Source organism: Ursus maritimus (assembly GCF_017311325.1).
Source record: "Ursus maritimus isolate PB19 chromosome X unlocalized genomic scaffold, ASM1731132v1 scaffold_X1, whole genome shotgun sequence".
NCBI classification, from domain to species: domain Eukaryota; kingdom Metazoa; phylum Chordata; class Mammalia; order Carnivora; family Ursidae; genus Ursus; species Ursus maritimus.
Genome location: NW_024423319.1, coordinates 91,955,737 through 91,979,173, shown reverse-complemented (window position 1 = coordinate 91,979,173; position 23,437 = coordinate 91,955,737). Strand labels below are relative to the sequence as shown.

At 42.2% G+C, this 23,437-nt stretch overlaps 1 protein-coding gene across 3 annotated transcripts in view; it reads right to left on the bottom strand.

Annotated features, from left to right (window-relative positions):
- SRPX (sushi repeat containing protein X-linked) overlaps positions 1 to 23,437 on the bottom strand; it is a 116,890-nt gene that overhangs the window by 67,217 nt on the left and 26,236 nt on the right. The window contains exon 2 of one of the 3 annotated variants that reach the window (XM_040633021.1): positions 3,811 to 3,870. The exons of 1 other annotated variant lie outside the window; for it this stretch is intronic. In XM_040633021.1, coding sequence (XP_040488955.1) covers positions 3,811 to 3,870 — 60 coding nt within the window. Of the gene's footprint in view, positions 1 to 3,810; positions 3,871 to 22,864; positions 22,974 to 23,437 lie in introns of those variants that run through there. One more of the 3 variants, XM_040633031.1, reaches the window with a different exon arrangement.

The window sequence follows — 23,437 nt, the reverse complement described above, 5'->3', positions numbered from 1 at the left end:
TGGAAAAATCCACAGATGCCTACTACTCGAACAAAACTGAGATTTGGAACCTACCTACTAGAACTGATGTATATTTCTCTCTCTCTCTCTGCCTTTCTTTTCCAACTGTAATAAGAAAGATCACCTACAAGAAAACTCCAATATACACCTTTTGTTTTGGGTCTCAGAGAAGCACTTTTTAGAGTTCGTCAGAGGACTTCCATGGTATTAAAAAAAAAAATCTTAAAAATCACCTGCCATTTTACCTCTTTATCTTTATCATCTTCCCCACCCCTCCTCCTTAAACTCCCCACTGCCTCATTTCCTCTTCCTTTCCCTGAGTGTCTTGTTCTCCTTCTGGACCACAAGGCTTCTGTGCTCCCCAACTCCAGCCTCCTCCTCTTGCCGACTGGGTCCCCCTTACTGCCTCTCTCTCCAGAGAGAGAAAGTGAAGCCCCCACTGGGGGTGGGGAAGGGTGGCGAGGGGGGAGTGAGTATGGGGGACACAGAGAGAGGAGGAAAACATACTGCTAGTGGAGTATGGCTCATGCAACACTGGGCCGAGGCATAAGCCCCGGAGGAGGGGGGGGGCATCTGTTCCAACTCTATCATCTCCTAGCAACCCTGGACAATTCACTAAATCTTTCAAGGAATCAGATTCCTCATCTAGGAGTGACAGGAGTGGATGAAGTCCTTCTCAAAGTCCCATCTAGCTTTAAAGTTGTAGGATTCAAACTCCACCTTATTCCTTTCTGACCCCCTACCCATGCCTGCCTCCTTCCTCCCTTTGCTGACTGATAACTGAGTAGTCTCTCTAACCCTTCCAGCCGAAGGCAAATCCTTTGTGCATTCTGTGTCCTGATCACAGCTCCACTGATGTAAAACTGGGAAGACTGTCCAATTCTCAACCTAAGGATGGCAGGTCTGTAGAGAATGACCTGGGTATACATATATCACAAATTCATCTATTTCGATATACTTTCAATGCAGTTAGACTCTGTCCCATATTCTGAGTCCTCAGATCCTCCCAGAAGTGCTGACTGCACATCCAAAAGCCATGCCATTGTCAACATGGGGAAAATGATCCTGTTTTTCTTTACTCGCAAAAGGAATTCCTTTTGGATTATTTTCCAAGAGAAATCTATGGAAGATATTTTGACAGTTTAACAGCCCTTCAGTAGCAATAATTAAAATGCCAGTGAGTGACTTGAGCTGGAAGTTCACCAAAGCACCGTGAGTTGAAGTGAATGAGCAAAACGTTTGACACGGAGGTTTAGCGGAAGAAAGCTCTTATGCTGCTTCAATTAAGACAGGGTTTACTTCGGGAGAAATCTAAATCGATTATTCAGGAAAGCTTTTTCAGCCCCCTAGGCCAAAGTGGTAAGCATCCCAGTTAACTGGAACTCCTGGGATAGACAGTGTTTTATAGCAGACTAGTGAGGAGCCTCTCGCAACTGGACGTTGAGTTAAAACATCTGGATTTCAGGGGGCACCTGGGTGGCTCAGTCATTAAGCGTCTGCCTTGGTCTCAGGTCATGATCCCAGCGTTCTGGGATCGAGCCCCGCATCAGGCTCCCTGCTCAGCAGGAAGCCTGCTTCTCCCTCTCCCACTCCCCCTGCTTGTGTTCCCTCTCTCTCGCTGCCTCTCTGTCAAATAAATAAATAAAATCTTTTTAAAAAATCTGGATTTCAGACCTAAATGCAATGTTGGCTAGCCGTGGGACTCTGGGCAAGTCACCCACCCTCTCTAATCTGTGGTTCCTTCATCTGTGCGTAAGGAATAACAGTACATCTCCACATGCCTTCCCCTCCATTAGTGTGACCATACGACGGCATTCCATGCAAGAGAATCAAAAAGCAATGCTTGCCACATTCTGGGGCCACAACAGACGTTGATAACATTTCACTTTCTTCTTTTCTTTAACTCAAGAACATTTATTGAGTATGTGCTCTGTGCCAGACACTGCGCAGGGGCCTGAAGATCTAGAGCTAACCACCCCCACCCCATTGACAATGGTTTGCGTCTAAAGTATTAAAATTAAAAAACAAAAACAAAAACCAGGGTGCCTGGCTGGCTCAGTCAGAAGAGTGTGAGACTCTTGATCTCAGGATTGTGAGTTCAAGCCCGTGGTTGGGTGTAGAGACTACTAAGAATCAACAACAACAACAAAAGCCAAAAAAAAAAAAAACCACCCCAAAAACCCAGCAACTTAAAAAAACTGACAATAAAAACAATTTCCTAAGACAGACTTATTCTTAAAGCTCTAGGACAGGCACATATTTTAGCCATCTGGTCTACCTCCCACACTTGCAAGGCTGTGAGGAGAGGACGAACAATAGGAACAATGACCCAAGGGCGCTAGACAACTTCTACTGTACAGGTGAAGGGCCATATGCGCACGCATGTGTTTTAGGAAGATTTTTCAACAAGGAACTCAAAGAAAAAAATTAAACCCTCAATTAGGGCGCCTGGGTGGCTCAGTTGGTTAAGCATCTGCCTTTGGCTCAGGTCATGATCCCAGGGTCCCTGGATGGAGTCCCGCATCGGGCTCCTTGCTCAGTGGGGAGTCTGCTTCTCCCTCTCCCTCTGTCCCTCCTCCCTGCTTGTGTGCTCTCTCTCTCTCTCTCTCTCTCATGCCCATGCTCTCTCTCAAGTAAATAAATAAAAAGCTTTTTAAAAAACCCTCAATTTAAGAAGTGTGAGGAATCAGAATACCTCTTTACCCCAAACATCTAATTAATAAGCTTGTCCTTTGCTTAATTGGCTAATTCCTCTGGCTATTAATATAGAAATTGTGTATAGGAATGAGTATCTGCATTCACAAATCATAAGAAAATGTGGAAAATGGTGGGAAATACACGTGGACATAGGCACCAGTCATTATATTAGATTGTTCACTTCTGTGGAAAACAACTGAAGGACTCTCTGTGACCAAAGGCTGACCAGTACTACCCTGATTCTCCCACAGCTTAGATACATCGCAACAGAGCCGGGCAGTGTCCTCTTGCTAGGTTGTGGGCAAATATCCGGGCAAGGTGCCACAACAGAACTTTATTAACCAATTTTTCTTCAAATTATTCCTCCACTGCAAAAGGAACCAGAGTTCAGAGAGAAATCATCTCAATTTACCTTCCCTTTTCCCAGGGCTCCCTAAGCTTCAGATAAAGGACTCACCAGTAGAAATATTTGTGGACATACTTACCTGAGCCTGCATAGAAGTTTCTTGATTAGGCTTTTTATACCTGGTGGGGGGTGGATGGCCGGAAATGTGTAGAGATGGAGTTCTTTATCATGAGATTAAGGTTTCATTGGGTAACACATTTACTTAATCATTTTGGGAGCCAAGCTGGACTCAGAAAGGGCACAATGAAATGAGCTTGTGAAAATCAAGTTTTATCATTCCCCATTCATCTCAGTACATTAGCAGCACGGGGTCCAGATTTGACCTTGGGTGGTTTACTCTGAACCATTTCAGCTGTAATGTATGAATCAGGCAGAATTCATGGCTTGATTTTCACTTTCATCAGCTAGAGCTTGGCTTTGCAGAAGTAAGGGCAGTAAAGAAACTTAGGAAAATAAAATGACCACTGGTGTGCTGAAGGACAGCACTTCAGAAAATTCCAAATGCTTTTTCTTTCTTTTATTTCTCTTCATTTTTTATAAATGGGAGCATAAGCTTATTCATTTTTCAATATTTTTTTCTGGACAGGTAATTTGCACTTTAATGTGTTGGTTGTCTGGTCACTTTATTATAGTCTGCTCTGCAGGGCAAAAAGGAAAGGTCTCCTGGCATCAGCAGGTCCTCATTAGCACCCAAGCAAAGCATTCACCTTTATATCTAGCGTGTGAATACCCGACTTCATCGTCTTCTAGCGGTGAGTCTCCAGATCCTACAATAAAAAAGAACAGAAACTGCAGCAAGAAAAGCCACCTGATATGGACGAATATTTCGAAGCATGGCTTTGGCACAGTTCATGCAAGAGGGGCGATTAGAACGCAGAGCCGAGAGTGAAAGCTTCTGTGGCCATTCATGAAGGGACAGGGGACCTCTCAGAGTGAACCTGGCTGGGCTGAGATTGCCAGAGCCGATCAAAATGAGCCTCCAACTGGTTTTGGAGTCACCATGTGCCAACTGAAATTCTGGACTCGGGACAGAAAGTCAACTTCACTCTGAGAAGATGCCAGTGTATATGATTCTCATGCCAGGGGAGACGCAGTAAAATGTGTGTGACTCAGACATGGCCTCCAGTTCCTCCAGGAGTCAAAGAAAACTCAGTCGAAATGAGTGCTTGTGATACCTGAAAATCGGTCCACCTTGTGAAATGAATTTGGATGGAGGATAAGGAGGCAAATCAAATGTCTTATCTTAATGACAAAAGACCTACAAAGCTACTTGGGTATATTTGTAGGAAATGAGGGCCGAAATCAACAATCTGGATGTTTATTTAGAGCCTCTCACCAAGGCATCGTTAAAGTAAAGTTTCTTGATGAGTCTTGCTACCCTCGAAAACCACAGCCTCAGAGAGAAAGTCTGTATTTAATTTTAAAATTTAAACTCATTTGCAAGTTGGAACTGAATCATTTTTAGAATATTAAGTATTGGATTCTAGTAAGTGGTAGATTCTTCATCTTTAAAGTAGTACCAGGGCCCAAACTTCAAAACTGGAGCCTTAAATTTACATATCATATCTTTCCTTCTAGACTTCCTGGTCTGATCACTGACCATGGAGTTGGCACCATCTTGGTCACACGTCTACGTACAGGGACCTGTAAACATAACAGACAAGGACAAGGACACTCTCTATTATGAAATTTTTCAAATCCCCATACAGGATAAGCGAAGGAGTAATGGTCCCTGCTCCACATGTATTCTGAGATGAGAGAGAGAATGGAAATACAAAGTTGGAAGCAGATGAAGGCTGGACCATGTCCATTTGAAAAAGGCCCCGACTCCCCAACTAGAGCAGCCCAGCTCCATGTTCTCCTTTGCTCCGGGGTTCTTCACTTCCTCTCTGGCCACCTGGACAGGTACAAAGTTACACAAACTCTTCCTTTCTCAATATCAAAAAATGAGCATGAAAACCAGTATTACCCTTTGGGAAAGCGATCTAGCAACACAAATCAAAAGCCTATGTTCAAACCCCTTTATCCAGTCATTCCACTTCTGGGAATCTATCCCAAGAAAAGAATATTAAATATTGGAAAAAAATTTTACACACAAAAACTTCTTTGCAAAGTCACTTATAATAGCAGAAGACTATAAACAGACCAAATAGTCAATCTTATGGTTAAATAAACCATAGTATATTCATTGGATTCATTGGTTGTAATGTAATGTAGCCATTAAAAATAATGTTTATAAAAAGATACAATAGTGTGGGAAAAGCTTATGTTATAACATTAAGTGAACGATGTGTTATAGCAAAATTATACAAATGGTGTGATTTATAACAATGTAAAACAATCAAATTCAAAATAAACAATGCACTGAAGAGCCTATAATTGGATGTTTTTCTTCTTTCTCTTTTAAATTTTCTACTATAAACAAGTATTACTTTCAGAATGGAAAATAAACTTTATTATGCATGTAACTCAAAGCTTCGTTTCTAAAAAACATTCTGAATATGAGAAGTTGTTTCAGAACCTGCTGTCCCTCCCCCTCCCACCCTGTCCCCCATTTCTCTCCACATTCAGAGCTGAACTGGAATTCTCTTAAGAATTGTTGGATTCTTCAACTCCATATGGCCTATCTCCTATTAAGTGTCAAGAGATCTAGCTCATATTAACAGCATTTCCCTCTTCCCCCAAGTCATCCTGGCCTCCATACAATCTACCTAGGCAGTAAGAGGCTCTGGACTTATTCCTGGTTCGAAGCAAAGAAGACAACTGTCACAGGTTGGGTTCTTTGGGAAGTGGCTTTGGTGTGGAGTTCAGGGCACAGGAGGTTTATTGCGGACTGTCAACACCTGTGAAAGGCACAGGAAGGAAGCAGGTTTGGACAGAGGGAGAAGTCGAGCTTTGATGTCAGCCCAATGACAGCCTCTTGGGTTGGGTGGAAATGGCTGAGGCTTTATATCCCTGCCTCGACCAGCCACTGGATAGGGCCCACGTTGGAAGGACATGAACATCAGCCAAGCACTCCCGACAGCAGAGGCAATCTCCGAAAGGGCTGAAAGCCGATGACTGGCTGAGACCAGCATTGCCTCCAGCTGAGACGGCTGGTCCTTCCTTGAAGGCAGATCTGGTCGGGGCATCCCCGTGACCACCAGAACACTCGCTCGTGGACAAATAACTCGAGATGTGTAAGCACAAGGCGGGGGTAACCCTCCATAGAGAAGGGAAGGGACCTATGGGAGAGGCAGGTGCACAGCCCCATTCTGCTGGTACGTCATCATTCTAAGACACCTTCAGCACATATTATTTATTATAGGGAAAATGTAACATCTGACCCCAGGGGAATGAGCAAACAAGTTATCCTCTATCAACAAGCTATTATATACCCACTAATCAAGTTTGGAATAGGGAAATGTGTATGAAATACAGCTAAGCAGAAAACCAGATACTGCAAACTATATACAGAATGAAGAATAAAACTACACACGCATATAGAATATTATATATATAATACTGACACACGTATGTCAAATTTGGAATACAATAAGGTAGGATTCCTAATCAGTGGGAGGAATGGTCAATAAATATGCTAGGATCAAGTGGATATGCATACCAAGAAAAAAAATAAGAGTCCTATCTTGCACCAGACCAAAAAATCATTTCCAGAGAGTTTATAGGCCTACATTTGAAAGCCAAAAATTTGGGGAAAAATGCAGAATGGGTCTGCATGATCATGAGGTAGGGAAAGACTATTGAGTTAAATGTACAAACCATAACCTATAAAGGAAAATACTGCTACACTTCACCACAGTAAAATGTAAAACTTCTGTGCAATGAGACACATAAACAAAGTTTAAAGACAAGTGCCAGGCTGGGAGAAAATCTTTGGCACACAGAGAATACAGAATTACTATCCAGGATATATAAAGAAAACAGTCCCATGGGGGAAAAAAGATAAATATGAACAAGTGCTCCTAGATTTGGAGCCACAGCAATGTTACCATGAAAGAATCTTCAACCTCGCTGGTCATCAGGACAATAGAGATCAAGATAGCAATTCACACTCATCAGACTGGCACAAACGTCACTGGCAAGGATGTCGTGATACGGGAACTCTCTGCCGGCCGACTACAGCTGCTACAACGAGGCTGACGAGATCCTGTGCACTGCACTTGAATCTACCCTTCCCATCAGCCCTCCCACCGTGAGACGGATGCCTCAGGAACTCCCACATAACGCAAAAACAGCCATGCGCTAGAAAGCTCAGGGCAGCGCTGCCTGTAGTGAAAGACAATTGTATAAAACCATTACTAGAAATAAACGGGGGTGTGTTCAAATATGATAGAAAGCTGTCACAGTTCACATGAGTGAACTCCATCCTCATGAAACAAGGTGGCATCTCAAACACAACAATGGATTGGAATAAAAGCAAGTTACATAATAAATGTAGTAGCGTGTGACGTCAATTATGTAACATCTTAAAATGCAAAAAAAAAAATACTACTATAGGTTTTCCGTAGATACGCAGTAAACTTATAATGGATTGGAAAAATATACATCGACTTCAGATTAGTGGTTTCCTCTGGGCAGAGAGGAAGAGGATGGAACTCCGAAATGCATACAGGGGGCCATCGATACCTTATGTCTTAGCACAAAAAAAAAAAAGGTTTTAAGTAAATGTGGAAAAATGTGAAAATCAGTTGAATCTAGAGGGTGAATACTTTTCTTATACTTGAAATACTTCATTATTCTAAAAAAGGAAGAGAAAAAGAAAGAAATGGGGAAGATGGCTGGAAGAACATACCAGAAACCTCCATGCTCGAGCAGAACTCATGGGTGAAAATTTCCCCTTTTTTCTCTGCTTTTCAGGTTTTCTCCAGTGAGCCTATCATTATTTTAAAATTTCTAACAAAAACGTACTGAACAATTGTGAAAGACCAGGCATGGTGGACTGGGGTATTTAGTATTTCTGGTTCATTCCACACTACTGCAAGTCTTCACATCCCAAAGCCTTGATACACATCTAAAAGGACTGCCGCACAAGCAAGTGCAGGACCAGCTGCCGGAAGCTGGGCTTCTATACTCTGGGATGTGAGTTTCCTCCCCTCCCCCTTCACCTGCACAACCGTAACTCCCACCGTGAACTCCAACCCTGCTCGTTGCCTCCAGGGGTCTCGGGGTAAACTCCGTGTGTTGTTAAACCATTAGCTCAAGTCAAGACCACAAGCTCAACTCAAGTGTCCTTTGAAAAGTCGTAGATGTTTGCCCAGAGAGAAGAAACCTCCAGGTTACGCCACGGGGAGAGTGTTTATAATGAGCCAGAAGACACAAGCATTCTCACTCTGCTTTCACTTAAGTCAGAGACTGTAAGGCAGACATTGCAGATTATCTCAATTCAGAATCCTGGCAGAGGTTACCCTGCTGAGCAACTCGATTAACAGAAGCTCACGGACATCGAACCACCCAGCTTCACTTAGATCCCAACCCAATAGTATGGCTCTCCCTAGCACTGACAGGCCGACAGCAAATGGCCTTTTTGGGGTACAATAACAAGTATGCCAGGGAAGAGTGGGCCCCCCAAAAGCAAGACCAATCTGGGTGCACCAAAAGCTGCTGATCGGCTGATCGCTGGCCTGGCAGCCATTCTCCTCTTTTCTCTTGCTAAAAGACCCCCAGGTTGTGTTTGGCATCAATGTGCCCTTCCCCAGGAGATGAACGGCGATGACTTTAAGTCACAAATTGCCCTCTGCCAACAACTGTTACCGGGGTAGGCAGGAAATCCAGGATCGCCCAGTGACAAGTAAGAAGTCCGATTTGGGGTGGGGTGGGGAAAGATTTTCCCGACAAAACAGAGAACTGCCCAAGGAGAAAACTCTTTTGCCCTCTTTCCTTGCTTCCTGCTTTGGAAGCTATTGTGTAAGTTGAATGCCTGAAGCTATGGCAGCCCTTTTGCAACCATGAGGTAAGATGTGGGGACTTCTAAAGATTTTCAGCTGAGGACGGTACAGTGGAAGGATTAACAAGAATCTACGGTCTGTGGTGACCGTATTGGGCTACTAAATCAAGCTCAGACATCTTAACTCTGGAGGACCTTCAACAGTAATGTCCTTTCAATGTAAGCTTCGGTGAACAGCATTGTTTATTACTTGTAACTGAATGTATCCAAACTGATACACAAATGAATGGGAAATTTATTGCCTATTACTGACAGGGGATAAAAGAAGGGAAAACATAATAAATGGATATTAGCCACCCCTCTCTGAAAGTGTCCAGTTTATATTCAGCCTAAACTCACACATCAACTTCTATTAAAAAAAAAAACAATGATCAGTCTACAAAATGAACATACAGAAGGCTACAGTAAGACCAAAGACTAACTTACGTTCAGCAGATTTTACTTACTCAAGTTTAATAAGCAGTAAAAGAGACTCATACATATTGGGGATGTTCCACAGGGTTACAGTGAAAAGAAAGAAAGGAAGAAAAAGATAGGGGGCTGGGGAGGACAGAGGAAGGTTCCCTAACACATTCTTCTCGATTTATGGAAGTCCATCCCTTTAGAATTCTGGTTAACTGAGGTTTTCTTATGACAACCATTAATCAGTCCTCATATGGTTCAGATTACCACTCTTTGGAAAGAATGCTTCAGTGCTTCTTCCACACAAATACAAATTCTACACTGGCTCAGAAATCAGAAACTCAGTGCCATGAAGGATTCTGTCCCTCAGCCATACCTGGAGCCAATTCCATTTATAATTCTGCTCTCCTTGCAGAAACTTCATCTAATTCAACAGATTTCCAAAGAAACAGCCACTTCTTTCCCTTCAAAGTTCAAGTAAGGGTCTTCCTGGTCAACTGAATCCCACCCTATCATTCTGAATGTCCACGTAACATTGAGGCACCAAATCACTCTTAAGAAATATCTGTTATATGTATTAGAAGTATTAGAATTACATCAGGAACTTAGATTTTAGAAGGCTAGTAAAATGTTCCTTCCATCACCCTTAAGGTTTTCTCATGGTGGTGGGGGGGAAGCATTTGAGACTAATGAAAATGTAGCCAATTTGCTAAAACTATATATTTCTTTATTGATTGGGACACATGATCCGAATTGACAGATTTGCCGGTTCTATGTTATATTTGTAGCTCAAAGGGCTGGGTTTATTTTTTAGTTATTTTGAGGACAGCTCTGCATTCTCAGTGTTTTGTAGGAAATTTCCATTTTTCCCTTCATCATTATTCTAAATATATTCTTATTATTATCAAAAGTCAGCATATTAAATAGCAAACTGCATCATCAGTTTTATACTGAAAGTCAATAGCAAAATAAAATTCCCTTTACAGTAGAGATTCTTAATCTGAGTCCCCTTCTCCTAGAGGCTCAACGGAAGGGTTTGGTGTGGGGAGTCCATGAACCCCCTGTAATCGGGCCTGCCTTTTGATACATAAATACACTTTCCTGGGGGAAAAGGTGCTAACTTTCAGTAGATTTTTAATAAGGATCTGTGATCCTAAAAGTATTAAGAACCACAGTTTTATAGCATTCTTTTAAAAAATTTTATTATTATGTTCAATTAGCCAACATTCTTTATTATAAAGCATGTTAGAATGTTTACTGAAGAAACATGCAGTGTCTCTTTGATATTTGACTCATTTTAGTACAGGAGAGGAGAGACAAATATACTTAAAATAGAGATAAATGCTTACCTTTATTAGATCTTATTGTTTTTCCCCTAGATTTTGATGTCGAAGGAAGCTTCCTGCAATGATGGAATGTTATATCTGTGCTGTCCAACAGGGTAACCCCTAGCCAGATGTGGTCATTAAGCATTTGAAATACATGGCCAATACAACTGGGGAACATAGTGGTTTCATTTCGTTTCATTTTAATTTTAGTAGCCACATGTGGCTAGTAGCTAAAATATTAGATAGCATAGGTCTAGACTTAATTTAAAAAGAAAACTATGGAGATAAATTATGTCTCTAAGTAGCTCCGTGGTGAGAACCATGTCTAATATGCCTTGTATACCTAGCATAGGATTCAGAATTCAACAAATGTTGGCAGAAAAGAGAGAAATTCCCTTAAGTTTCTAACGACATGTAAATCATGTGTCCTGATGCTATGTGTCTGGAATGGTTTATCCTACTCGGTAGGATACCTTCAATACCTGAACTTGAAATGTGACAATCCTGCAGAGATCTGGATGTTTAGAAAAAGAGATTTTTTAAATTTTATTTTATTTCATTTTTTGAGGGGGGAGGGGCAGAGAGAATCTTAACGTGGGGCTCAATCTCACAACCCTGAGATCATGAGCTGAGCCGAAACCAAGAGCTGGGTGCTTAACTGACTGAGCCACCCAGGCACCCCAGAAAAAGATATTTTGTACTATTGGAAGCCATAGGGATTTATTTGTGGGTGCTAGGTGATTTAGTGCTAGCAAATGATTTGCCAAAGGGGCTACACTGCAGCCACAATAAAGTGTAAAGGACATCTGGATGTCTTATGAACGAAGATCAAACCCAGGGAATTGCCAGGAAAACATAGTCTAAAGATAAAGCCAAAGATATGACTGTCAAGTCCTTCGTTAAATCAAGGTGGTGACTCGGAGTCCCTTCAATCATACAATAGGCCCCTGAAAGAGATTAAGGATGTGTCTCATAGATCCTCTCAACCAAACAACAGAAAAGAGTTTGTATCAATAAAATTTGTGGATATGACTTTTGTCTAGTGGAGTGAACTCCAAGAAGATTCACAGGGGATCCACAGTGTTCTTAATAAGTTATACATGCAGAAATATTCCTGGCACGACTGAGGGGACAGAAACATTACAGAATAGGGGGAAGTCTTTGGACTCCCAGAATTCTCCTGTCAGGAAGCAGGCTCACTTCTTAGCTGTCAAGAGGTGTGACCTTTCGTGAAAAAAGAAAGCATGCTCAGAGGGTGGAATCAAGAGACGAGGGTAGAAAACCATAAAGAATCCTTTCCGGGGATACCTGGGTGGTTCAGTCAGTTGAGTGTCTGCCTTTGGCTCAGGTCATGATCCCGGGGTCCCAATATCAAACCCCACACTGGGCTCCCTGCTCAGCGGAGTCTGATTCTCCCTCTCTCTCTGCCTGCTGCTCCCCCTGCTTGTGCTCTCTCTCTCTCTCATACATACATACATACATACATACATACATAAATAAATAAAATCTTCTTAAAAAAGATTTCTTTCTAGACTGTGAGGCATGACCAGTAACTATCAAAATTTGGGCAGCTAGATTTCAGAATTTCTATAGAACAGTGACTACTTTGTGCCCCCAATTTAACCTCATTTTTAAAAAAGATTTTATTTATTGATGGGGGGTGGAGAGAGAGCACAAGCAGAGGGAGAGAGAGAAGCAGACTGCCTGCTAAGCAGGGAGCCTGACACGGGCTCCACCCTGGGACCCCGGGATCATGACCTGAGCTGAAGGCAGACGCTTCACTGACTGAGCCACCCAGGCGTCCCAACCTCATTTTTAAAAAGAATGTCTAGAGCAGTTATGTTATGCCTATTCCTGCATTGTAGGTTGGGTACATGGGGAGCAGATCACTTATCTCTTTAGTCTTACAGGTCTCCAGATAGAGAAAAACTGTATTCAAGGAGTTACAGTGAAGGAAGAAGATCGGAGGGGGCTCCTACCCATCTGGACCTGACGTAGATGATGAGATTCTGGAGCTTGGGCTGATGCTATAATGGGATGAGACTTCAGGGACCTGGGGAGGGGGTGAGTGTATTTAGCATGTGGGAAGGATGTGAATCATTGGGTGACAGAAGGTAGACCGTGATAGGCACCCTCCGAGATGGATGATTGGGGGAGGGAGTGCGGTCCTGCGGAATACACGTGTTTGAGCATCTTGTGGTGCTGGATTTTACCCGAGACCGTATCCTGGCTTGGCTCTTTTTTTGCGCCGCTCCTTGACTTACAGGTTTTCCCTGAGAGCAGTCTGTCAACAAGCGCAGGCTCAGCTCCAGAGAACCAAGTTAAGACGGCCACTGAATCTCCCTAAAACTCAAATACCCCAACTGGCCATGCCTCATAGGGTTGCTGGAAAGGCTAAATGGCATATGTATATGTTTTTAAAATACTATATTAAAATAATTACTACCAGCCTTGGTTTGTTTTAGAGGCTTCTCATTTGATGGTTCATAATCACATTTTCTATTTAATTCAGTGTGTATATATTTTAGGCTTCTAATGCCCTGAGCCACTGTGCATGTAAATGAGCCTCTGGTAAAAATATTGAAGTGTAACAATTTTTATCTGGCCTGATAGATTTTTCAAGAATTTTTTAATGCATTAAGCATCGTCAGGAATCTCAGTGCTACCAAAGTTTTCTCTGTGTGTTTTCAAATTCCTCCATCTAAACCATCATGCATGGGGTGTGTATGTGTGAGCGTGTGTATATACACACACTTTTTTTTCAATAACACCAGGAAAAGCCACGTCCTCAATCTTCTCTAGTAAAATAAACTATTGTCAAATTTAGTCTACGGATTCAGATGATCAGATGATAAAATTTGCTTTAGGAAAAAGGGACTCTCAGGTTCAATATCTTACCATAGCTTATCCTTTGAGGCAGGAAAATCTCTGTGGTCCCCTACATGCCTTCATCATCTCAAAATCTTTACGAAGTGGGGACCTACGGAAATTTATTTTATTGCTATAAAGTATTACTCCCGAGTCTCTCATTTTGTGGCTCTTGGTAGCACATATGAGTGTTCAAACATTTGGGGGGACCCTGAGGAAGGCGAGACAGAGGGGAGAGTGGTAACCCTTCTCTCCTCCATGGGTAAATTTACAAAGGTTTCTTAATAAGCACAGGAGTGAGTCTCACATGCCTGACTGGCCGGCAAGACCTGCTCTGCTAGGTCTTGGCAAAGTTTTGAGACAGACGAGAGATGTCCAGGAACTGTGTATGTATGTGTGTGTTTAAAGGAGTACAGCGGAGACGACACTTCAGCTTTACAAAAGCGTCAGCTTCAACTTCAAAATGCAGGCCCAGAAAAAGTATGCAGAGGGCCAGAAACTATAAATGAGCCACTGTTCCTTGGAAGCCTTACTCCTCTAAATCAGTGGCAGGCTAACAGATGAAAGCCCAAAGCTAAGAAAAGGGGTGGGAGTGGAGGGCAAGTACACCAAGAAGAGGCCTGTTCCAAATAGAACACGTGGATCCAGAAAGATCGATCTAAACCTTTTGCTAAGCATGAGGAATAGATGGAAGGACATGTTTATTACCAGTGTTTTTCTTGGGGGAGCACATTTACCGAAATGTTCAGATGGGACAAGTTTATAGTGCATCTCAGACATTCACTTCACCATACGCCCCCCCTCTTTTTCTTTCTCCATCACCATCCCAAGCCCCTCGGATGTATCAACAATCAACTAGAGTTGTGTGTTTCAAAACTTTTAATCCAATTTAATGGGTCATATGGTACTTTTATAGGGAAATAGAATAGAATTGAAAATGTCAGGGTTTGCAAGTGTCCATGGATAGATAATGGCTAAAGAAGATGTACCTTATACACATTATATATACATACATTATATATACATTATACATATATTATATATGTAATTATATATTACAGAGTAATATTCCACCCCGCCATAACGAAGGATGAGGTCTTGCCATTTGCAACAACATGGATGGACCTAGGGAGTATTACACTAAGTGAAATAAGTCAGATAGAGACAATACCATGTGATCTCATTTATATGTGCAATCTAAAAACTAAAACAAACAAACAAAAAGCAGAAACAGACCCATAAATACAGAGAATAACCTGATGGTTGCCAGAGGCGAGGGGGGATGGGCAAAATGAGTGAAGGGGAGTAGAAGGTACAGGCTTCCAGGCTTCCAGTTAATCAATATATCATAGGGATGACGGGTCCAGCATGGGGAATATAGTCAATGGCAGTGTAATAACATCATATGGTGACAGATGGTAGTTACCTTTGTGGTAAGCATCATGTATAGACTCATCTAATCACTATGTCCCGGACTTGACACTAATATCACGTATGCCAGCTATACTTCAATTTTAAAAAAGAAAATGCCACACTTTGTTACATATATTAAAGATGAAAACTACTTCATGCAACTTTGTTTCAATTACATGGGTGTGTTTGTGGTAGGATGTCCCCAGTTTGCAAGAGACAGTCCCATTTTGTGTCTGTTGTCCCAGAATTACCAACAGCACTCCTTTTCACACTCAAAAGTAGACAATAAATATAATATTCACCCTAATGATAGGCCACAGTAGAATATATGTCTTCTTATGGTCTCAGTCAAAAAAACTGGGACAACAGTGATTTTGAATATTTTGAAAACCCATAGGTAATGGCCTTGTCTTGTTAATTCTTTGTTTCTTCCCTCAAAATGAAGGTATCTATCTACAAAAAGGCTTCCAGGAGTAGTGACGGAAGCCTTTGCTTTCCCCTGATTTGTTCAGAACACGGATGTCTTAGCCCATGAAAAGTCAAGCAGGTCCTGAGTTTCTTCTGCCGTCCATGGCCATCCCGGCTGGCCCGATGCAAGTGGAAGAGCCCTGGGATGAAGCTCCAGCTGGGGAAGGCACTTTCCTTTCCTGAGCCTGTTTGCTCATCGATAAAAGGGAGCGACCGTAGGGTGCACTACATGTTTTCCAAATTACGTTCTCTCCCAACATCCCTACCTTCAGCCTAGAGTTGGGATCACTGTAGTCAAGCAAATCAACTTGCCCTCCTCCTCCCCCTCCAACTAGTCATAAACAATTAGCATGATGCAGCACTAAACTTCACCAGCCTCTCTCATTGTCACTGCCTCTTTAAGTCCTCGGTGCCACCCCAGGAGGTAGTGATGACCCAGGGACTAGAACATAAAGCTGGGAGGGCAGCGGCTCTTTGCTACCTTGCTCGTGACCGTACTCTGCGCTCCAGGAATGAAGCAAATATCAATTATAAGAGAGAGAAGGACTGAACTCTTCTGACCATAAATCTTGTGCAATTTTACAACCACTGGTCTCTGTCTTCATGCCCTCTTTGCACAGCCAACCTGAAAAGCCCTTCCCCTCCTTCTTAGTCCCTTGCCTGTTTTCAAAGCTATTTCAAAGCCTGGTTCCTCTAGTTTGCCTTTTCTAATCTTTACCTTATTTTTCTTAAGATTTTATTTATTTATTTGAGAGAGAGAGAACATGAGAGAGAGAGAGACCATGAGCAGGGGGAGGGGGAGAGGCAGAGGGAGAAGCAGACTCCCACTGAGCAGGGAGCCCAGGATTATGACCTGCGCCGAAGGCAGATGCTTAAATGACGTAGCCACCCAGGCGCCCCTCTAATCTACTTTAAATCCTCTTCACATTGATATGCTCTCTTCACATTTTTCCATTAGGACTGATCTTACATTGCTTTGGATTTTCTGAAGTCATTTCGGATGTGTGTCCCCATGCCACCCATGTGGTTCTAGTCTGACTTCCCAGCTAAACATCAGACTCCTCGAGTACTATGGTGGGATTTCATTTCCTCTTCCTGCCCCAGTGAAACTAACAAAGTACCCCTCCACCAACAGGCCCTCAATAGGGTTCTGTCCCTCAAGCCTTTACACACTACTGATCTGTTCGAGCTGTTCCCCCAGTGTCAAAATGAGACACCCATCTCCCTGTAAGGCTGTACTTACAGAAACAGCTACTGTATTTAAGATTCAAGAAAGCTGCAAATAAAGTGGCAACTGGTACATCATTCTTGGCACTAAACCAGTGGTATAATTTACAAACTTCTGGCACATCATGGCAAAACTGAGAATAACAGGATTCAGGAAAGATACTCTGAAAATAAAATAAAATTGCAGCAGTGTGTACTGAGAACGGTAGGCAGCCAGCCTTTAAATACATAGCTGATGATGGGGGCCTGGGTGGCATGGCTGGTTGGGCATCCAACTCCTGGTTTCTGCTCAGGTCGTGATCTCAGGGTCCTGGGATCGAGCCCCAAAGCTCAGTGCAGAGTCTGCTTGAGACTCTCTCTCCCTCTCCCTCTCCCTCTGCCCCTTCCCTCCCTCCTCAAATAAATAAATAAAATCTTTAAAAAAAGAAATGCACAGCTAGTGATATTTTAATATAGATTAAATGGCAGATAGAGAGAGAGAGACAGAGGGAGAGAGGAGACTGAGGAAAGACACTTCCGGGAAACAGCCCTCACATGAACTTCGTGAGAATGTCTACAAGTGACAGGCTGCTAAAACCTGAGGCTTTGTCCTTCTGCAACATTCTCTGGTTCCCTGGCAGAGGACGGAGCGCAAGCACCCAAGGATGAAAACCTGGACTGAACTAGAAGCCTTCATGCATGATTTATTTAGCCAGCTCCACCCGTGACAGGAGGTAGAATGGTTTCTTTCGGGGGAGCTTCTCTCCTTGATTTTGCAAGCATCCATTTTCCATTCAGTGCCCTTGAACTGACAGTCACACACTGGCTGCTGTCAGTTATTATTACCTTCACTGGGAGATGCGAGCTCTGGGGAAGAAAAGAAGGTGGAGCTGAGCTGACAGCCATTGGTTTTCAAAACGATAATCTGCAGGCCTTGCACGATGCTTGTTGGGAGAGGCTGAGCCCGAGGACACAATGCCCGGTGTTACCCACCCGCCCCCAGTCTAGGTGTGAGCGGCATCTACTGCATTCTTCTAAGTGAAACGAGACCCCTCCTTTCGGAGAATTGCATCATTCTCCATGCCGCCCATGTGGTTCTAGTGGAGATGGCTTTATCCTAGCCCCTGACCACAGGGACAGTCAGATCCTTCAGAGGATTCTCCTCTGGTGGTAAAAAAAAAAAAAAAAAAGGAAGATAAGAGCCCTGTAGTTGCCAATGACCAAGGTTAAGTCTCAAAGAAAATGCCAATCCACGAGAATGAAATCACCAGAGACAAGCAGAGACAAAACAGAGAAAGAAGGAGATAAAGAGAGATCCCGCGGTATTTGAGTATTTGAGTCCTTAGCTCCAGTATTCTTGGGCCCACCAGCATACCCCTGCCCTTACATAAAACAATAAAATCTCCCTTTTGCCATGGCTAGTTCAAGATGGGTTTCTGTTACTTGCCATCAAGAGTCCTGACTTAAACAGTAGGCCATGTATTCCCATCTGAATGAAATGAATGGCCACAACCTATGCTATGGCATGACATCTGGTTTGGAATAAGAACTCAGTCTCAGCATATCACCTCCAATTCCTTATTTCAAAACAATACCATACTCAGTTTTAAAACACGTGGGGGGGGGTGTCTCAGAGGCTCAGTTGGTTGAGCATCCAATTCTTGATCTCAGCTCAGGTCTTGATTTCAGGGTCATGAGTTCAAGCCTCATGTTGGGCTCTATGTCCTAAAACACAACACGTGTGTGCTGTTGAACAAATGTACTGGGACCAGCTTTATTTTTAATAAAATACATTAGATCAGGTTAGGTTTAAAAAAAAAGTAAATACTTACAACACATTGTACACAGAAAAGGTTTATGAAGTTTTTGTTTCAGTAATATATATATATGCATATATTATATACATAATAGTTCATTGATTCTAAGAAGCACCTTTTTTACATTTAAGTTCTGTGAACTCACGATGATGACCTTTTTAATCAATGGAAGGGCATAATTTAATTGGCATCACTTTTTTTAATGGTACCTAAAATAATGGTGCCTCTGACAACCGAAAGTCTTAGATTAGATGACATACAGTGTGCATGTATGTGTGTGTTTTAGATTGTGATGTAAAATATATCTTCTTCTGCAGGTAGCAAAGAATTTGAAAATAACTACATTACAGAACTTATCTAGGGAATCCCAAGTTGATAATCGGACAGAGAAATCTTTGCTAAACATATCAACTAAGGCATTTATCCACTCTCATACTCACATAATGCCTTAACACAACCAGTTATACAAAGGGTTCACAAAACGGCTTCCTTCTCATTGTGGAAACCCCGTGATCTTCACAGGGAAACTTCCAGTAGCACAATAGGCAAGTGGGGGCAATATATTGGATCAATGGGCTTCTGGCATCATTCAACAAATACCACATGTAGCTTCCTGCCCAAAGAGAGGTACAGGGTAGCTTGTAACCCTGCCAAGATTTCAGGCGTCGGTGAGAGGGGAGCCCAAGTGCCTCCCACCTACAGATGGCAGTGTCCCAAAAGCACGATTGTAAGTCAGTTGCTTGTAACTCGCACTTGGTTTTCCCTTGGAAACCACATTATAAATGGTGATCAGATCCCCTGAAGAGTCCACGAGAGCCATTCTGAGTCATCACATAGTGGAACTCCAGATGTTCCTGGGGGTGACTCAGTGCTCACTGCAAGGAGAGGATATTCTCCTCCCTCTCGTGCCTGTAACATCCCACATCTGCTGCTCCCCACCCCGGCCCTGGGACACGGCATTCAGGCCCAGTCTATTCCCAGTACAATCATCCTGCTAGTTGGCGGTCTTGATCTGCTAACCTAGGGTCTAACAAAGAGACTAATATGGATGTGGATATTTCTATGTGTGTCCTGGTTTTTCTTATTGAGAATCCTCTGGTCCAAGAATTCAAAGCTCAGAAATTCCAGATGAAAACACAAATTTCCATTTTTTTGTCTTGGCTGTTGTCAAGGATGCTGCAACTTGTCAATACAGGAGCCTGCCGGCAACTTGGCCTCTTCCCAGCCCCTTGCTGGAGAAGGGCCTGCAGTGACAAGCTCCCTTTGTCCTTCCTCCAGCAGCATAAGTCATCAGTAAGCCCCAGGGTCAAGGCAAGACTGTTCGCGGGGAGGGGACCAGTAGAGCTGGTCAAGTCCCCATTTGCAGGATGAAGCCAGTTCTCAGAAACCACGGGCCAGTGAAGAAGGAAGTACACACCCTCATATCTTTCCGAGCAATTTTCCACCACTCTGATGAGCAGATACAAGTCCAGTGTATGAAGGAAATGGCCAAATAAAAGGTAAATGAAATGAAGTAGCAGTGATCTCTCTAACCTTTTATCGCACAGGAGCAGCTCTGTGTAGCACCACCTTATTCTGCCTATTGGCCAAAGTAGACACCAGTGAGTCCTAACACAGGTATTTATGGCTTATAAGGAGGAAGAAGAACCTACTATTTAGTGAACAGGCAATACCCCAGGCACTGCCCTGGATGATTTACATAAAGTATTTCATTTAATCCATGTATTCACATGAAGCCTATCCAAAGGGAATGGAAAATGAAAACACACTATTTTGCATCCCTTACAAAAGCTGTCAGTAAATTGTTTTGGTGGGATCGGTTTTTGAAAGTTTTTCTTAAATGTATGGTAGTCATGTCACATTCAAATTACATACAGCATAATCAAATTGGGTATGGAATCTTTTTCATCGTTAAGGATGCACTGGGGAAGCAAGACATGGGCATTTTTAGAGCACAAATGCAGATGTCTCCTAGAACTACCACTCTTCAATGAGATGCCGAGCAAGGAATTGCAAATGAAAACTAAAGGCAGGCAGGAAATGGGAAACATCTTAGCAAATTAGTGAAGGCAACTCTTTGTTCTATTGTAAAATCTTGAACAAGTGACGGGGTAGCCATCTCCACTGAGAATTTTCTAGTATGTGAACTTGAGGAGGTACAAGTGTCCTTCAACCCATCAAATTACTAGATTGTGCTGGTCTAATTCCATAAAATACAGTTAAAAGTAACTATAAGTTGGAAAGGGAATCAATTTCAAAGTCAAGCAAGTAGGACTATTTCAGGCAATATGGGAGGCATTGGAGCCTGACTGTGCTCATAGAAAAATCAACGAAAAATTCTGAATTTTTTGGTTTACTTTTTGAAATCTATCTTGAGTTTGCAAGAAAGAAGGAATAGTCAGAGGTCAAAACCTTCGCAAAAAAGCAGGAACCTGGTCAGGGAAGCGCATGTTGAGTCTCACCCTTCCTCTCAAGGACAGGTATCCAAATTTAGGTTTGATTTCCATGAACTAGGCCCGCTCAAGACTGGCAGTTTCAGAGGAGACCTCCCCTCTCCCTTCATCACCCACATAGAGCTGATACACCAAAGGTCTACACGCTCACTATAATGAGTAAGCTAGAAATAAATCCATTCCATGCACCAGACCTACAAAGAAAAGTTCTTGTCTTAATTTCTGGCACTGACTGGAAGATGAAAAAAATGAAAAATCCTCCCAGGAGAATATAACTACACTATTATAAGTATTTATAACTCCACTATTATTGCTATTACATGATTACTAAAGTCTCATTAATAATAATTAAAACCACAGTGATGCCATTGCACACCCAACCAGTTTGGGAAAAGATTAAAAATCGAACAAGATCAAGGGTTGACAAGAATGTTGAGCAGTAGAAACACATTGGTGGTAGAATTTTTCATTGGTACAATGCTTTTAGGAAATAATTTGGTATTATTGAGCAAACTCAAAGTTACACATGTACTGTGATCCACCGATTCCTCTCCTAGGTATTTATTCCAAAAAAAATCCTGCGCAGTGTTCCAGGGAAATGCACAAGAACCTTCCTCACAGCACTGTTAGTGGTAACATAAAACTATCAAGAACCCAAATGCACGCCAAGAGTACCATGAATTAATTGTGGTATATTGACGCAATGGGGTTCTATATATAGTAATGTGAATGAACGAACTAAATCTACATGCAATAATATAAACAAATCTCAAGAATCTAATGTTGAGTGAGAAAAGCACGTTGTAGAAGAATACATTCAGGATGAGCCCATTCACACAAAAGTCAAAAAAAGCATGCAAAAGTAAATAATATATTGTTAGAAATATAAACATATTCAGTAATACCATAAAGCAAGCCAGAGGAATGACTAACCCAAAGCTTGGATATTGGTTACCTCTGAGGTGATAGAAGGGATAGAATCAAGGACGGAGGGGTAGCGAGGACTTCAAGGTAACCCTTACGTTCTTTTTCGGTAACGTTCTTTTTATTAAACTGGCTGGTACGTACAGAGCTATCTGTTGTTGTTGTTGCTATGACTTTACCCATATTATATATTCTTTTGTTCTACTCAATGTTTAATTAAACTTTTTTTTTAACCAGAGCAATTATAATGTCTTTGATGCAAAAAGTTTGTTAGGTTGGTTTTTCATTTGTTTGCAATTATAAGAACTTGTTTATCCTCAAAGTTCTTAAGAATGACCATTTGGGCTTCAAGTAAAAGGCATGCTTTGCCAATGAAATTAAAGAGTCTTAGATCTGGAAATGCTCTCGGAAGATAATCTGATGCAGACACCAGCTTCAAGGACAGAGTGTCCCAATGAAGACTCCAAGTTTGGAGACAGTGCCATCCCAGCCTACTCTCAAGCAGCTTTCAACATTTTACCTCTCAGATGATCCGTAGTCCTTCCTTAATGTCTACCTAAACACTTTATTTTTTTTTAAGATTTTATTTATTTATTTGACAGAGAGAGAGAGCACAAGCAGGGGGAGTGGCAGGCAGAGGGAGAAGGAAAGGCAGGCTCCCCGCAGAGCAGGATCCTGAGATCATGACCTGAGCCAAAGGCAGTCACTTAACCAACCGAGCCACCCAAGTGCCCCACTTTCTTGCTTTAGTATATATATTTGCCAATATCCTACCATTGCCACTACCAATGCTCAGGAGAAACTTTCTCTATAGTCAGATACATCTGGGAAAGGGCTGAGGAGAGTGTATCAAAGTGGACAGAAAAGGCCTCTTGGTGCTCAGGCAACAAAACTAGGCCAGCTGGAAGCAAGGCCAAGTCCATGAAGTCACTCACGCAGACAATGGAACTTCCCATCTCTGCAGCGGGAAGTTAGAGTTCTGAATGGAGACTGCCCAGGGGAGAAGGACCCGGAAGTGCTGGTCACCATGGCAAGATGCGAAGGGATTTGAAGTCTGGGAAAGAACAAAAGGGGCAGGCTTATAAATGAAATCCATAAAATGTATTTTCCCAAAGAGATTAGAAAAACTTGAAAAGATCAGTAATATCTGGTATTGCTCAGAGTGTGGGGAAATAGATAGACTGCTTATAGATGTGTGGTGCTGAAGAGGCTTTCGGGAAAGCAAAGGCACAATACACATGAAGATCCTTAAAAATACACGTGAACCATACAAGTATCGAATCATGATGTTGTATACTGGAAACTAATACAATGTTATGTCACTTATACCTCAACTAAAAAAAAAAAAGAAAGAAATTAAAAAGGAAAAAAAATACACATGAACCTTGAGCCAGCCACTTCCAAAATTCATCCCAAGGAAGCTATCAGATAAGTGTGCACAAATGAGGATGTCTGTTGCAATGGTGTTTATACTAACAAAAAGTTGAAAATACTCTAATGTTCATCAG